This window comes from Macaca thibetana, chromosome 1, assembly GCF_024542745.1.
Source record: "Macaca thibetana thibetana isolate TM-01 chromosome 1, ASM2454274v1, whole genome shotgun sequence".
Lineage (NCBI taxonomy): Eukaryota > Metazoa > Chordata > Mammalia > Primates > Cercopithecidae > Macaca > Macaca thibetana.
The window spans coordinates 26,017,593-26,034,169 of NC_065578.1; the positions used below are offsets into that span (position 1 = coordinate 26,017,593).

The following is a 16,577-nucleotide window of genomic DNA, read 5'->3' on the forward strand; positions in this document are numbered from 1 at the left end:
ATCTGCCTATCTTTATCTTCAGCGAGACTCATTTCTTTCTTTTCTTTTCTTTGAGACAAGGTCTCACTCTGTCACCCAGGCTGAAAGTACAGTCACAGCAATCACAGGTCACTGCAGCCTGAACCTCCCAGGCTTAAGTGATCCTTCCCCCTCAGCCTCCTAAGTAGCTGGGACTACAGGCATGTACCACCATGCCCGGCTAATTTTTTTATTTTTTGTAGAGATGGGGTGTCACCATGTTGCCCAGGCTGCTCTCAAACTCCTGAGCTCAAGTGATCTGCCCGCCTCAGCCAAAGTGCTGTGATTACAGGCATGAACCACTGAACCCAGCCTCAAGACCCATTTCTAATGTTCAGTGTGCTAACTGCTGTCCTCTGTGGTTGATGGGAAGAGTATAAGCTGCAGCTCTTAAGTAGCCTGGCCTGGAGAATGGCTAAATTCTTTGGTTTAAATTGAGGGCTGAGGACCTCCACCCCTCTCAATGTAAGTTCTCGGACAGGAGCAACTCTTTTGCCTCTCAAGCAGAGGTTAAACCAACGCACATCTAACATCACACTGCCGTCTGCTAAAATTCAGATGCCACAGCAAAGTAGAACCAGTGGAATGAGCTAGGCCAAAGGGATCTTGTGGGGCTGGCTGGTGGGCCTGGAAAGCCAGCCAGAGGACCCAGTACGGGTGGCCTGCTGAATCAGCAAGTGTGCTTGATGGGACTGTTGTATAGTGTGGTCTGGGCGCGCGCCCAGTGCTGCAGATGTAGCTCAGATCAACCCACTTAAGAACACATTCCTGGCCGGGTGTGGTGGTTCACGCCTGTAATCCCAGCACTTTGGGAGGCCAAGGAGGGCAGACTGCTTGAGCTCAGGAGTTCGAGACCAGCCTGGGCAACATGGTGAGACCCTGTCTCTACAGGAAATACAAAAATTAGCTGGGTGTAGTGGTGCGCTGTAGTCCCAGCTACTTGGAAGGCTGATGTGGGAGGATTGCTCGAGTCCAGGAGGCAGAGGTTATAGTGAGCCAAGATTGTGCCACTGCACTCCAGCCTGCGTGACAGAGTGAGACCCTGTCTTAAAACAAACAACAAACAACGACAAAACCACATTCCTCTCTGACCACCTGCCACCTGGTTTCAGAGCCACCTCTGTCCTCCCCGCCACCTTCCACAATGCACCATGTGCTCAGATGCTCCCTTGGGACTGTGGAAGGAGAAACAGCTCCAGAGATGCACGACCAAGGCCGCCCTCAGACTTTCCACTTTGGATTTGAACTCCAGCTTCTGGGCTCAAGTCTCTTGGTCCTCTTTTCTGAAGTTCATTTCTGAGGCACTCTGGGGGCTAAGGAAGTGGGTTTCAAATCTCCACAGTGCTCCCTTTCACCCCTAGGCCCCACCACCTACTTCACTGAGCACAGAGTACAGCACACAGTGGCCTCAAGAAATATTCCTCGACTGAAAATTGCTTTCCTGGCTCTTACACGATCCTTTTACTGGGTCTATGTTGTGGGCAGAAATTAGGAATGGCCTGTTAGAGACAAGGAAATGAGGCTGAGTGTGAGCATCTTCCTCAGTATCCTGCTGCTGCTCCTTTCAGGACACACACACACCACACACCCCACACCTCCCCGACACACACCCCACACACCACACCCCCCACACACACACCACACACATGACACCACACACACACACCACACCACACACCCCACACCTCCCCGACACACACCCCACACACCCCACACACACACCACACACATGACACCACACACACACACCACACCACACACCCCACACCTCCCCAACACACACCCCACACCTCCCCGACACACACCCCACACACCACACCCCACACACCACACCCCACACACACACACCACACACATGACAGCACACACACACACCACAACACACACCCCACACCTCCCCAACACACACCCCACACACCACACCCCCACACATACATGACAGCACACACACACACACCACACACCCCACACCTCCCTACACACACTACACACACCACACACACACACCACACACCACATACACCATACACACCACACGCTCCACATACACCCCCCACTTACCACACATCCCACACACCACACACACCACACATACATGACAGCACACACACACACACCACACACCCCACACCTCCCTACACACACTACACACACCACACACTCACACACACCACACACCACATACACCATACACACCACACGCTCCACATACACCCCCCACTTACCACACATCCCACACACCACACACACCACACACCCATCTCCCCGACACACACCCCACACCACAGCCCCCCCACACTACACACACCCCACATCCCACACACCACACCCACACCACACACCCCACACACACCACACATCACACACACCACCATACACACCAAACACCACAGACCCCACACCACACCACACACCAAACACCTCACACACTCCACACACCACACACACCCCACACACGACACACACTACACACCCCACACACACCACACAGGCAACAGACCATACACACCACATACCACACACATACCACACATATCACACCACGCACCACACCACACAGCACACACACACCAAATACACCACACACACCACACGTCCCACATGCCATACCACATATACATCATACACACCAACCACCACACATGCAACACACACCACACACCATACAGCCCACATACCACACCACACACACACCACACAAAACACACAAACCACACACACACCATATATACCAAACACCACACAAACACATGCAACACACACACACTATATACACCACACACTCAACACATCATACACACCCCACATACCACACACGCCACACATCACATACACCACACACACACACTACACACACACACAACCACATGCCACACACACACTCCCCCCATACATACCACACACACATCACACACCACATACACTGCACACACCACCCCCACACCACACACAAAGATGACACACACCACACACACCACACACATACCACATACCCCACATACACACACAGACCACACACACACCACACACACTGCACATACCACACACACCACACACTACACACATACACACCACACACCCCACACACACCCTGCACACCACACACATCACACACAGACACCGCATATCCCACACACCACACGCACACTGCACCCACATCACCACACACCCCACACATACCACACAACCATGTCCACACACACCACACACACACACACACACACACACAACACCCATAGACACCACACACCACACAGACACCTCACACACCAAACACCACACATACAATCACACACCACACACCCCACACATACCACACACACACCACGTCCACACACACTACACACACACCATACACAACACCCATAGACACCACACACACACCTCACACACACCTCACATACCAAATACCACACATACAATCACACACCACACACCACACACCACACACATACCTCATACCACATACACACTCACACCAACCCCCGCCACACAACACACACACACACACACACACACACAGAGCAAGTGCTCTGGGCCTATCTGTGAAATTGCATGGGGCAGCTGAGCCTCAGTTTTCTTTTTCTATTTTTTTTGAGACAGAGTTTCACTCTTGTCACCCAGACTGGAGTGCAGTGGCGCGACCTTGGCTCACTGAAACCTCCGCCTCCTGGGTTCAAACAATTCTCCTGCCTCAGCCTCCTGAGTAACGGGGATTACAGGCGTGCACCCAGCTAACTTTTGTATTTTTAGTAAAGACAGGTTTCACCATGTTGGCCAAGCTGGTCTCGAACTCCTGACCTCAAGTGATCTGCCTGCCTCGGCCTCCTGAAGTGCTGGGATTACAGGTACGAGTCACTGCACCCGGCCCAGTTGTCTTATCTGTAAAATGGGTGTCGTGTCATATGTTCCTCCTGCCAGTCCAGGTGCCCTCTTCACCTTTCTCCATTCTGCGCTGGGCCTAGAGGCTGACCTCTCCCCAGGCTCCAGCTCTCACCGGATTCCAGGACCTTCCCTGCTCCCCGGCTGCTGCAGACCTTGTATGCTTCACCAGCCTTTCTTGGTTCCTTTAACTCTGCCCAGCACTTTGTAAGAGTCCCTTCATCAAACCCACATTACCCCTTTGAACGTGCCACCTGTTTCCACCCAGGGCCCTGATTGCCACAATAATTGGTACCAGAATAGCTCTGGGAGACAGATCCTTGGGAGGGATTCTGGGGTTGGGTTGCTCACGCTTCTTGATTAGTGCGTGAATAACCTCTTTGACATGGGGTAATGGACAATGGTCATCTATGGCACGCAGTGGCATCACAGTTAGTTACTTTATGACCAGTGGTGGCTTGATGTTGGGAGACCAAGTGGCTATGGCATTTAGTCAATATGATGGCAATAATGACTAAGAAATAGTGACAAAGACTGTGGCGTGGGCTTCTGACTGCACATCTGACTGCCCTAGAAACGCACACAAAGGAACAGACTGAAAGCCTTGAATTCCCGACTCAGTGCAAGGCTGGAGATTCCGAAAGGCCCTAGGGTGGCTCTGAAAGTATCTTTGATCTCTGCCAGCCAGAGGGCAGATGTGGCTGAGAACCAAGCTCAGGCTCTGACTGTGAGGATCACAGAGTTGCAGAGCCAATTAAATGCACAACCTTGCTCAGTCTCTTCTGCTAAGGGAAGGGCACCGGTTAAGAAGGAACAGATCCCAAGATGGGGACATCTGGATAGAACTTTGAACACCAGCACCTCCTGAATCTTCCCTGGTGGTAAAGGCAGCACCCCTTGTCTTCAGTCTGAGAAAACTGGTCTTTCCCAGCACAGAAATCTTTCAGTGACTTCACTTGCGGCGGCTGCCTCACCAGGGAAGATGCACCCCAGGATACACCCCCATCACCTCGTTTCCTCCAGGCCTATAATGAGAATTATATCCCCATAGAGCCTAGTCAAGAAAAGGACAAAGTGTACTCCAGGAGGAGATAGTTTATACATTAAAGGAGTTGCAGAACCTTGACGGTTTGTATTGGCAGGAGTCTGGGTTGCATCCAAGGGTGGTAGATTAAGGAAGACAAAATATAAGATTAGGCCGGGCATGGTGGCTCATGCCTGTAACCCTAGCACTTTGGGAGGCTGAGGCAGGTGGAACGATTGAGCCCAGGAGTTCAAGACCAGCCTGGGCAACATAGCAAGACCTTGTCTCTTTTATTTATTTATTTATTTATTTATTTATTTATTTATTTATTTATTATTATTATACTTTAAGTTGTAGGGTACATGTGCATAACGTGCAGGTTTGTTACATATGTATACTTGTGCCATGTTGCGATGCTGCACCCATCAACTCGTCCCAGGATTCTCCCAAGACCAGCCCCTTGGGTCAACATAGCAATGACCATTGTTTTCTGTTCTTGTGATAGTTTGCTAAGAATGATGGATTCCAGCTGCATCGACCTTGTCTCTTAAAAAAGAAAAAAATAAATAAAAGATTAGATCAGGCCAAATTGACTGATACAGGTGTGCACCCAGCAGTGGGGGTTGTGTTGGCTTGAGCACCTGGAGTGGGATTACCAGTCTGAGCTGGTGAATTGCAACCTGGATCCAGTCGTGGCCTACAAAGAAGCTGAGATGCTGGCACTTCCCTGGGAAGCTGTGGAGGGAGGCAGAGGGAGAAGGGAACCCCTTCACCATAGTTCCCAAAAGCTCTATGTTAGTTATCCTCTATAGGATGGAGATAATGTAGGATGTGCCAAATGCAATCTGGCTTCTTGCTTTCCTGACTCAATGGATTTCACGTCAAGGAAGTTTCTAGGAGATCCAGTGGTCTGGGGCATGGTATGTCAGGGTAGCTCCTCTAAAAGAAGAAACAAGTTGCTGAGCCTTATATTGCCTACTATAAAGGAGGAGGCAAAATCTTTGATGGGACTCTGGATTTTTTTTTTTTTTTTTTTTTTTGGGACAGAGTCTCGCTCTGTCGCCCAGGCTGGAGCGCAGTGGCACGATCTCGGCTGCACTGCAAGCTCCGCCTCCTGGGTTCATGCCATTCTCCTGCCTCAGCCTCCTGAGTAGCTGGGACTACAGGCGCCCGCCACCACGCCCGGCTAATTTTTGTATTTTTAGTAGAGATGGGGTTTCACCGTGGTCTCGATCTCCTGACCTTGTGATCCGCCCACCTCGGCCTCCCAAAGTGCTGGGATTACAGGCATGCGCCACCGCGCCTGGCCGGGACTCTGGATTTTTAAGGCAACCTATGCCACATTCAGACCCAGCAGTGGGGGAGGCCCGATGGTGCCAATGAACTTTGGAGACCAGGTTCTTTATGATAAAGCTCAGGGAAGGAGCAGCCCTCAGGCATCAGTGCCATGGCTAATCATGGTGTCCCAGGGGCGAATGGGAACTACATCTAAAAAAAAGCCCCCCGCCCCCCCGAAAAATGTTAGGTGCAATGCCGGTTGCAGCTGTGGTCCCAAACATGAGATTTTTACTGGAACCAATCAGCATGGCCCCTGGCCTGGTGTGCATCTTCAATCCCCAAATGCTTTCTTTTCTATTTCGCTAACTAAAGATAGTTGGAAATAGTGTGCCTTGGTGTAGCAGGGACAGCCATACACCTTCACTCTGTTGCCTCGGGGCTTTGCCGGCTCTCACGATGTCAATCATAATCTAGTCCAAAGGATCACTGATCATCTTGACATAGTTCAGAACATTAGTCTGGCCCATCACATTGATGACATTATGGTAATTGGCCCCAGTGAGCAGGCCATTGCAAGCACTCTAGTTTCTTAGTAAAATATTGTATGCCAACTGAAGGGGGTACACTCCACAAAATCTCAGCAACATGCCATGTCAGTGAAGTTTCTAGAAGATCCAGTGGGGGGGGGCATGGCATGTCAGGATATTTCCTGTAAAAGGAGAGACAAGTTGCTGTACCTTATACTGCCCACTACAAAGAAAGAGGCAAAATCTTTGATGTTTACTCTGGATTTTTGAGCCAACACATACCACATTCAGCTGTGCTTGCTGCTCTACCCATTTACTATAAAACCCATAATACTGTAAGTTTTGAGTGAGGCGTGGAGCAAGGTGAGGCTCTGAAGCAGGTCCAGGCTGCAGAGCAAGCTGCCTGTCACATGAGCTTAAGACTTGGAAGTGACTGTAGCAGATGATGCTGTATGGAAAAGCTCCAACAGGAGAATCACGGTACAGTTACTGACCATTAGGTTTGAGATTAAGTCATGCTTCTTCTACCAAGAACTAGTCACCATTTAAAAAACAGCTCCTAGCCAGGCACAGTGGCTCACGCATGAAACCTCAGCAGTTTGGGAGGTCGAGGTGGGTAGATCACCTGAGGTCAGGAGTTCAAGACCAACCTCGCCAACATGGTGAAACCCCATCTCTACTAAAAATACAAAAATTAGCCGTGCTCATGATGGCGGGTGCCTGTAATCCCAGCTACTCGGGAGGTTGAGGCGGGAGAATTGCTTGAATCCGGGAGGCGGAGGTTGCAGTGAGCCGAGATCACACCACTGCACTCCAGTCTGGGTGACAAAGCAAGACTCTGTCTCAAAACATAAATGAATTAAAAAATAAACAGCTCCTGGTTCACAACTGGACACGGTGAAGGTGGAATGCCTGACTGTGGGACACCAAGTGACCCACGCAACCAGAAGTAGATGTGATCTGATCCACCTGATTGTAAGATTGGACATGCATGGTACTGTTCTATTGTTTTTCTTTTCTCTCCCTCTCTCAACCAGTTGCCAGCACTAGGAATGGCGTTCTATTACTGAATAGCATATATAAGATCAGGTCTGAGCAAGTCCAGAAGGCATAAAGAAATTGCATGAGCAGGTGGTTCAAATTCCTAGGGCACCTACCCTTATTGCTTCACTGTTTCTTCCTCTACCCAATTTGCTGAAGTTGCTATGACCAGTTAACACAGAGGAAAAAGCACAGACATGATTTCTAAATGAGTCTGCGTGGTACCTCAGCACAACTACAAAGAGACAGCTACTGCATTATAGCCACACTCAGGGTGTCCCTGCAGGACAGCGATGAAGGTTCTGTCCCAGCGGGCAGAACCTCTGACTGTGTGGATTATCCACTTGTACAGAAGGAAAGATGACCTGAGGGGCAGATCCACACTGACTCATGAGCAGTGGCTAACAAGTTAGGGGCTGGTTAGGGGCTTACAAATCACAAGACCGAGAGATGGGTGATGAGCAGGTATAAGGGAGAGAAATATTGATGGGCTGCTTGAAATGGGCATAGGTGGTGAAGCTAATTTTAACACGCACAAGTACCGAGAGGGCATCTATTGTGGAGAAGCCCTCAGTAATGAGGTGGACAAGGTGACCCATCCTGTAGATGGCAACTTCTATTCCCAGCTACCCTGGTTCTTGCTTAATGGGCCCGTATACATGCTATGGTGGCAGGGATGACTGGCTATGTCTGGTGTGGTAGGCAGAGTAACAGCACTCCAAAAATGTCCATGGTCTAATCCTTAGAACTAAATATGTTGCATGGTACACGGCAAAGGGTGAATTTTTTTTTTTTTTTTTTTTTTTTTGACACAGTCTTGCTCTCTCACTCAGGCTGGAGTGCAGTGGTGCGATCTCAGCTCACTGCAACCTCCACTTCCCGAGTTCAAGCGATTCTTCTGCCTCAGCCTCCCAAGTAGCTTGGTACTACAGGTACCCACCATGCCCAATTAGTTTTTGTATTTTTAGTAGAGACCGGGTTTCGTCACGTTGGCCAGGCTAGTCTCGAACTCCTGACCTCAAGAGATCCACCCGCCTCAGTCTCCCAAAGTGCTGGGATTACAGGCGTGAGCCACTGTGACCAGCTGCAAAGGGTGAATTAAGGCAGAAGATGGAATAAGGTTGCTAATCAGGTGACCTTACAAATAGGGAGATTGGCCGGGCGCAGTGGCTCACGCCTGTAATCCCTGCACTTTGGGAGGCTGAGGCAGATGGATCACGAGGTCAGGAGATCAAGACCATCCTGGTTAACACTGTGAAACCCCGTCTCTACTAAAAATACAAAAAATACAAAAGGGGGCAAGCTGGCCACCTACTGGCAGATTGATTACACCGACCCCCTGTCATGAAGAGAGCAGTCTTTCTTTATTCTTTTTTCTTTCTTTTCTTTCCTTTTTCTTTTCTTTCTTCTTTCTTTCTTTCCTTTTTTTTTTTTTTCTGAGTCTCACTCTGTCGTCCAGTCTGGAGTGCAGTGGCGTGATCTCAGCTCACTGCAACCTCTGGCTCCTTGGTTCCAGTGATTCTCCTGCCTCAGCCTCCTGAGTAGCTGGGATTATAGGCGCCTGCCACCATGCCCGGCTAATTTTCGTATTTTTGGTAGAAACAGGGTTTCACCATGTTGGCCAGGCTGGTCTCGAAGTCCTGACTTCAAGTGACCTGCCCACCTCGACCTCCCAACGGGCTGGGATTACAGGTGTGAGACACTGCGCCCGGCCCAGAACACACTGGTCTTAAAACAGGCCCTGTAACCAGAAGAAGCTGACTGGGCAGAACAGAGTTACAGCGCCAGGTGGGAGACAACCTCCGCAGCTGAGCTGTTGATGGGTAGGAGGCAGCACACGCTTGAAATCAGTGGCTAATACATGGTCCTACCTCTTTGACAACCGAAATACACAGGCCCAGGGACCAAGGGATGGATATGGGAGTAGCTTTTCTCACCACTATTCTCAATTACCTACTGGAGGAGTTTTGGCTTCCTATCCCCTCAATTTTGTGTTCAGTGTGTGAGCTCAATGCTCAAAGGAGGAACACTCCCTCCAGGGAATGTGAATATGACTCCTTTAGAATTGGAAGTAGAGAGGCCAGGAACGGTGGCTCACGCCTGTAATCCCAGCACTTCGGGAGGCCAAGGTGGGTGGATCACTTGAGGTCACGAGTTTAAGACCAGTCTGGCCAACATGGTGAAACTTCGTCCCTACTAACAATACAAAAATTAGTCGGGCATGGTGGTGCATGCCTGTAATCCCAGCTACTCGGGAGGCTGGGGCATGAGAAGCACTTGAACGCAGGAGGCGGAGGTTGCAGTGAGCTGAGATCACACCACTGCACTCCACCCTGGGTGACAGAGCGAGATTCGTTTCAAAAAAAAAAAAAGAATTGGAAGTAGAGTGTTCTCCTCTGGTCATTTTGAGGTCTGCATGTTGCTTAACTAAAAGGCAGAGAAGAGGGTCAACTGTCCTGTACCTGACAGGGTGATTAGCTAGGATTGCCGGAAGAAAAATATGTTACTGCTACACAATGTGGGGAGGGCAGAAGACAATGACAGAAAAGAGGGGATTCACCAGGTGCCTCAGTCCCCCCAGTCCCCCTTCCAGTATTGACAGGGAAGGGGAAATGTGACAAACATAAGACCAGAAGAGGCTGAACTGCACAGGAGTAAAGGTTTAGGACACCCCACCTATAAAAACCCCAGTCAACCAAAGTGCTGGCACATGGTTAGAGGAAAGTGGGGGTGGAGGAAGGATGCTGTGATTGCTAACTTGGGCCTGCTGACCAGCTGCCAAAGTGGGGGCTGTAGCAATTTTCTGTTGTTATTTGCATGCCCCACTGTCTTATTTAAAGAGCCCGGTTGCGCGGTGGCTCATGCCTGTAATCCCAGCACTTTGGGAAGCTGAGGTAGGCAGATCACGAGGTCAGGAGATGGAGACCATCCTAGCTAACACGGTGAAACCCCGTCTCTATTAAAAATACAAAAAATTAGCCAGGCGTTGTGGCGGGCGCCTGTAGTCCCAGCTACTCAGGAGGCTGAGGCAGGAGAATGGCGTGAACCTGGGAGGCAGAGCTTGCAGTGAGCTGAGATTGTGCCACTGCACTCCAGCCTGGGCAACAGAGCAAGACTCCGTCTCAAAAATAAATAAATAAATAAATAAATAAATAAATAAGCCCTGTTGATGACTAATGTGTTAAGTTAGGCTCCAGGTGAGTATGACTGAAGGTTAACAAGAACAGGGTGAATCTGACAAGGTTGATGGTGTTGATGAGACTGTTCCTTCCATTAAAAAAAAAATGAAGATGAAATTCACATAACATAAAACTAACCATTTTAAAGCAAATACTTCAGTGGTGTCTAGTACATTCATGATGTTGTACAATCATCACCACAACCTATTTCCCAAACTTTTTCATCACCCCAAACAGAAATTCTGCAACCATTAAGCAACAGGGACATGAGTTTTTCACCCAAAGGACAAGAGTGGGTGCTGAGGGGTAAAAGGAATAGCCCTGCTTGGATCTCGTTTCCCTTCCACATCCACACTCCCCATTCGATGAAGGGCCAACCTGCTCTGGCTGCCTTCCCTTCGGGCTTTCAGTTGGGATTGGCCAGTGGGAGGCACCATCAGGATGAAACCTGTCCACCCCCAACCTCCCTGACGCCCTCTCTGGCAGGGGCTGTTGTAAACATGGCCACAGCTCTAGCTGGGCAGTCCCCTCCCATGATGAGAGCTCCCTCCTCTTGCCCTTTCAGCTCTATGGGTTGTAACGGCTTCCTGTAGCGTGAGCCCTGCTGGGTCCCATCCTTGGTAGGTTCCCACAACCCTGCCCACATCTCCAGTTAATCCCTTAGTTGAAGGCTCTTGGTACCCCTTTGAATATACAGTCGGCCTCTGTACCCTCGGGTTCTGCAGCCTCAGATTCAACCTAGCACAAATTGAAAACATAAAAACAAGTAAACAAAAAATAACAATACAATAAAAATACAACTTTAAAAACCAGTATAACAACTTTTTTTTGTTTTGTTTTGTTTTGTTTTTAAGACAGGGTCTTGCTGTCGCCCAGGCTGGAGTGCAGTGGCGCGAACATGGCTTACTGCAGTCACGACCTCCTGGGCTCCAGCAATCCTCCCACCTCAGCCTCCCAAGTAGCTGGGACCATAGGCGTGCACCACCATGCCCAAGCAAATTTTGTATTTTTTGTAGAGATGGGGTTTCACCGTGTTGCACAGGCTGGTCTTGAATTCCTAGGCTCAAGTGATCTGCCCATCTCCGCCTCCCGAAGTGCCGAGGTTATAGGAGTGAGCCATCATACCTAGCCGACAACTACTTACACAGCATTTACATTGTATTAGGTATTATAGGTAATCTATGGATGATTTACAGTATATGGGAAGATGAGTGTTGGTTATATGCAAATGTATTCATCTCTTGGTATCCATGGAGGATTGGTTCCAGGACCCTCCCAGGTACCAAAATTCATGGAAACTCAAGTCCCTTATATAAAATAATGTAGTATTTGCCTATAACCTACATACATTCTCCCATATATATTTTTTTGTTGCCCAAGCTGGAGTGCAGTGGCACAATCTCAGCTCACTGGAAAGTCCACCTCCTGGGTTCAAGTGATTCTCCTGCCTCAGCCTCCCCAGTAGCTAGGACGACAGGCATGCTCACCACACCCAGCTAATTTTTTTATTTTTAGTAGAGACGGGGTTTCACCATGTTGGTCAGGCTGGTCTCAAACTCCTATCCTCAAATGATCCACCTGCCTCGGCCTCCCAAAGTGCTGGTACTACAGGCGTGAACCATCGTGCCCAGCCATTCTCCCATATACGTTAAATCATCTCTAGATTACAATGTAAATACTATGTAAATAGTTGTTACACTTTATTATTTGAAATTTTTCCCCCAATATTTTCAATTTGCAGTTGGTTGAATCCATGGATGCAGAACCCATGAAGGGCCAACAGCACTACACCATTTTACATCAGGAACTTAAGCATCCAAGGATTTTGGTTTCCATGTGGATCCTGGAACCAATCCCCGGAAAATATGGAGGGATGGCTGTAACATCCATTTCCTGCTAGGGAACGGATGGATACAGGAATAATCCTTTAATAATAACTCTGTAATCCTCTTGAAACTAACCACTTCAGATTTTGTGAGTCAAACCAGTTCCATACTCAGGTCCCAGCCCGGGCAAAGGAGATGCTTTCCTGGACAGCCCAGGTTCGAAGGGTGCCTGGGGTGCGTGCCAAGGCCCCACTGCCCTCTGGTGGTTGGATCCAGGAAATGCACCTCAGGGCTCCAGCCTCTGCTGAATTGACCCCATTAGGAATTGAGCGATCCTTACCCCAAATGCTTGAAAGCAGAAGTGTTTCAGATTTTGGAATATTTGTACATACATAATGAGATATCTTGGGGATAGAGTCCAAGTCTAAACATGAAATTCATTTGTTTCATATACAGTTTCTACAAATAGCCTGAAAGCAATGTTATATATATATATATTTTTTGAGACAGAGTCTTGCTCTGTTGCCCAGGCTAGAATGCAATGGTTTGATCTCAGCTCACTGGAACCTCCACCTCCTGGGTTCAAGTGATTCTCCTGCCTCAGCCTCCCGAGTAGCTGGGATTACAGGCATACACCACCATGCCCAGCTAATTTTTGCATTTTTAGTAGAGATGGGGTTTTGCCATGTTGGCCAGACTGGTCTCGAACTCCTGACCTCAGGTGATCCACCCAGTTTGGCCTCCCAAAATGCTGGGATTACAGGCATAAGCCATCACGCCCAGCCCAATTTTATATATTTTAAATAATTTTGCGCATGAAGCAAAGTTTTGACTGCAACCTGTCTCATGAGGTCAGATGTGCATTCTCCATTCGTGGCATTGTGCTGGGTTTTCTGATTAGGGATGCTCAGTCTGCACACACCCGAGCTTATCTCATGCAGGGGTCACTGTCCCCACTTTACAGGTGAGAACTTGAGGGCTCCAGTGACTTCCCACTGCCCTTTTGGTCTTCCCACGGTTAAGAGCAAAATCTTAACCGTGGAACACGAGGCCCCATCCTTGCCTCCCCTGTCACTCTGACCCAGCCACCTGGCCTTTCTCAGGTCCCAGTGTTCGTGGGCACAGCTCCCAGTTACAATGTTTGGGAACTTTCTGGGTCCTTTTCCACCCGGAGGCTTCAGCTCCTTCTCCAGTCCCCTCCCGGGGATATCACTCACTCGGGACTCAGGAGGGTCCTCCTCCCCATCCCCTCCCTCTCCTCTGCCTCTTATTCACCTCTTGCACAAACACTTGGCCCTGGTTAGTGCCGCTCTCCCCCACGGGGCAGGGGCAGGGCACGTCCTGCTTAGCTTGTTGCAGTATCTCAGTGCCTGGCATGTGGGAACAACCATCCCAGCAGCTGACAGCCATGAAGTGTTTCTGTGCCAGCCTTTGAACTAAGTACTTCAGGCCCCCAGGCCATTCTCCCTCCTAAAGACCCTTGTCCCCAGGAAGCAGCCCTTGACTCTGTTAAAAACTCACATTGATTTATTGGAATATGAAAAAGACTCAGTTTCTTCTGTGCAGGCGGCAGAGTGGCAGCAGCCGCGGCGGCTTGGTACATGGTTGTCGACGTCACCCTTGCATGGTGACTCCTGCCCAAACAGCACTTGCATGGAGAGGAGGATGGACAGATGGGCCGAGGACCCATGGCCCAGTCCCCTGCAAAGAGGGACACTCTGACTATTGCACAATCCTGGGGGAGCGCCCCAGGGACAGGGGGAAGGAGTGTGTGTGAGCAAAGGTCTCTGGGGGCCCAGGATTCTGCCCAACCCACCAGCCCCGGGGGACAGGAGATCCTCAGGGGAGGCCTTCCCCCCCCACCCCCGACCGCCTCCACAATGGGCTCCACGGCAGGCAGGGTGTGGTACACACGAGGGAGAGGTTCCAGGGGCCAAACCCAGGGTGGGGGAAGTAAGAGCAGGCCAGCAGGACTGGAGGTCAGGCCCAAGAGCTAGGCAGGCGCCAAGAGGCCAGCATCTGTGAGGCTGGAGAGACTCTTGATTAGGATGGGAGTTACTTCTGATGTCACAGTCTTCGGGCAATAGTTAAGAGCCCAGCAGGCAGAGAAACATGGGGGACGGGGTTGGACAGACAGGCACAAATGAAGAAGGGTAATTCCTGGAGTGTGAGGAGTTAGAGGCAGAGCACTGTTCAGCCAGGGGTTTTCAAAATGTTTTAAAAAACAGGAGTGCCCTCCGTGCAAACAATCATATATAGAAGTGTGAACAAACGAAACTTAAAAACGCAGCACATTCTGGAGCCACGGCCAGTCCTTCCCCCAGCAGCATCCCCTGAGGGGCCCAGTGGTCCCCATGGGAGCACAGTTCGGAAAGCTCTGAGTCACGTCACTGTCGACCTAGAAACCACCCCTGCTCCCGGCAGAGACGCTCAGAGATGCCCTCAGCCCGCAGCTCTGAGTAAGGACAGGTTGGGGTGGTAGCCAGGGTGACAGAGCTGGCAGGAGTGTGAGACCTTGGTGGGTCAGCAGTCCCTCCCCCAGCCATGTGACTGGTACCTCTGGCGTGTCCCCTAATAAAGCAGGGCCTGCTCGAGGGAGGCCTCAGCTCCCTCCCTTCCTGGGTGGGACCACGGCTGAGCCAGAGACTCTTTGGTTAGAAACTAAGATTGGTCTGAATGAGGAGGAGGATGAGGCAGAGGGAGGAGCCTCCGAGGCCCTAGTCCAGGTCCGGGAGAAGCCTGGATCTAGGGAGAGGCAGAGCCGGCCTCACCAGCCCCAGCAGTTCTGCCAAATGGATTGGGGAGGCAGCTCTGGTGGGGCGGATGCTTCCCAGGAGGCGGTGGCGGGGAGCTGTGCTGGGGTGGGGGCTGTGGGCCCAGCTGCCATGCGGTAGGGGGAGGGGCAGGGCCAATCCGGGTCAGGAAGGGCAAGGGGAGCCCCCAGCAGCCCCTGCTCTGGTGGGAGAGTCTGTGAGGGGACGGGCGCTGCCTGCTGGCCCTGGCGCTACTGCCCCTTAGGGATGAACGGCTCTCCCTCCCCCGGCTCAGGGTGCGGGCCTGGGTCACTGAGGCAGCGCTGTATCCTCTGGGAGCTGGGGCTGTCACTGGGTGCGGGGGTGAAGACATCGTCGGTTCCTGGGGTCGAAGGCTCCTTGCTCCGCATCATGATACCCCCGTCGTCCTCCTCGTCCTCCTCCACCACCTTCGCAGGATCCCGGCTCAACCCCAAGACCTTGCCCTTCAGCTCCTCGTTCACCAGGTCCACAGACTCGGGTGACTGCGGGGAGGCCGGGTCGATGGTGATGACAGGCAGGTCCTCCTTCGGCTCATACGCCAGCGGGTCTGGGACCAAAAGCAAGACACAAGCTGGATTCTGCTCTGGAGCCCAGCCCAGCACGTGCCATTCGCCGCGTCAGCGCTTCCTGCAGGTCTTCTCATGAGCACAGCTGTCCTGGTCCCAACGGGCCTCAGAAGCAGGCCTCTGAGACCCTCCACCCCACAGCTTCTCTTCCTCAGACTGTGCCCCTCTCCTCTGACAGGGACTCCCAGAGGTGTCCCTCCACAGGCCAAGACCTGGGGCTCCTCCCGGCATGAGTCTACCCTGGGGCCCTGCCCTCACGTTCCCCACACGCGTTAGGGGTTTTGAAGGGGCAGATACCCTGCCTTCCTGCCAGGCACCATGGCTCTCCCAGCTCCCCACACAGTCCTCATCCAGAACGTCTCTGTCCCTAGGGATGGCCCCTGACGTAGAAGCAGCTCATGGCTTGGGAGGGGCCCCTGAGGTCAGCGAGGGCCAGGCCTG

General features: G+C 51.1%; 1 protein-coding gene across 3 annotated transcripts in view; it reads right to left on the reverse strand.

Annotated features, from left to right (window-relative positions):
- Positions 1–14,284: 14,284 nt before the first annotated feature.
- SLC9A1 (solute carrier family 9 member A1) overlaps positions 14,285–16,577 on the reverse strand; it is a 60,193-nt gene continuing 57,900 nt past the window's right edge. For all 3 annotated transcript variants that reach the window (XM_050794714.1, XM_050794725.1, XM_050794736.1), the window contains one exon: positions 14,285–16,117. In XM_050794714.1, the coding sequence (XP_050650671.1) occupies positions 15,780–16,117 (338 nt within the window). In that variant the 3' untranslated portion in view covers positions 14,285–15,779. The remainder of the gene's footprint in view (positions 16,118–16,577) is intronic.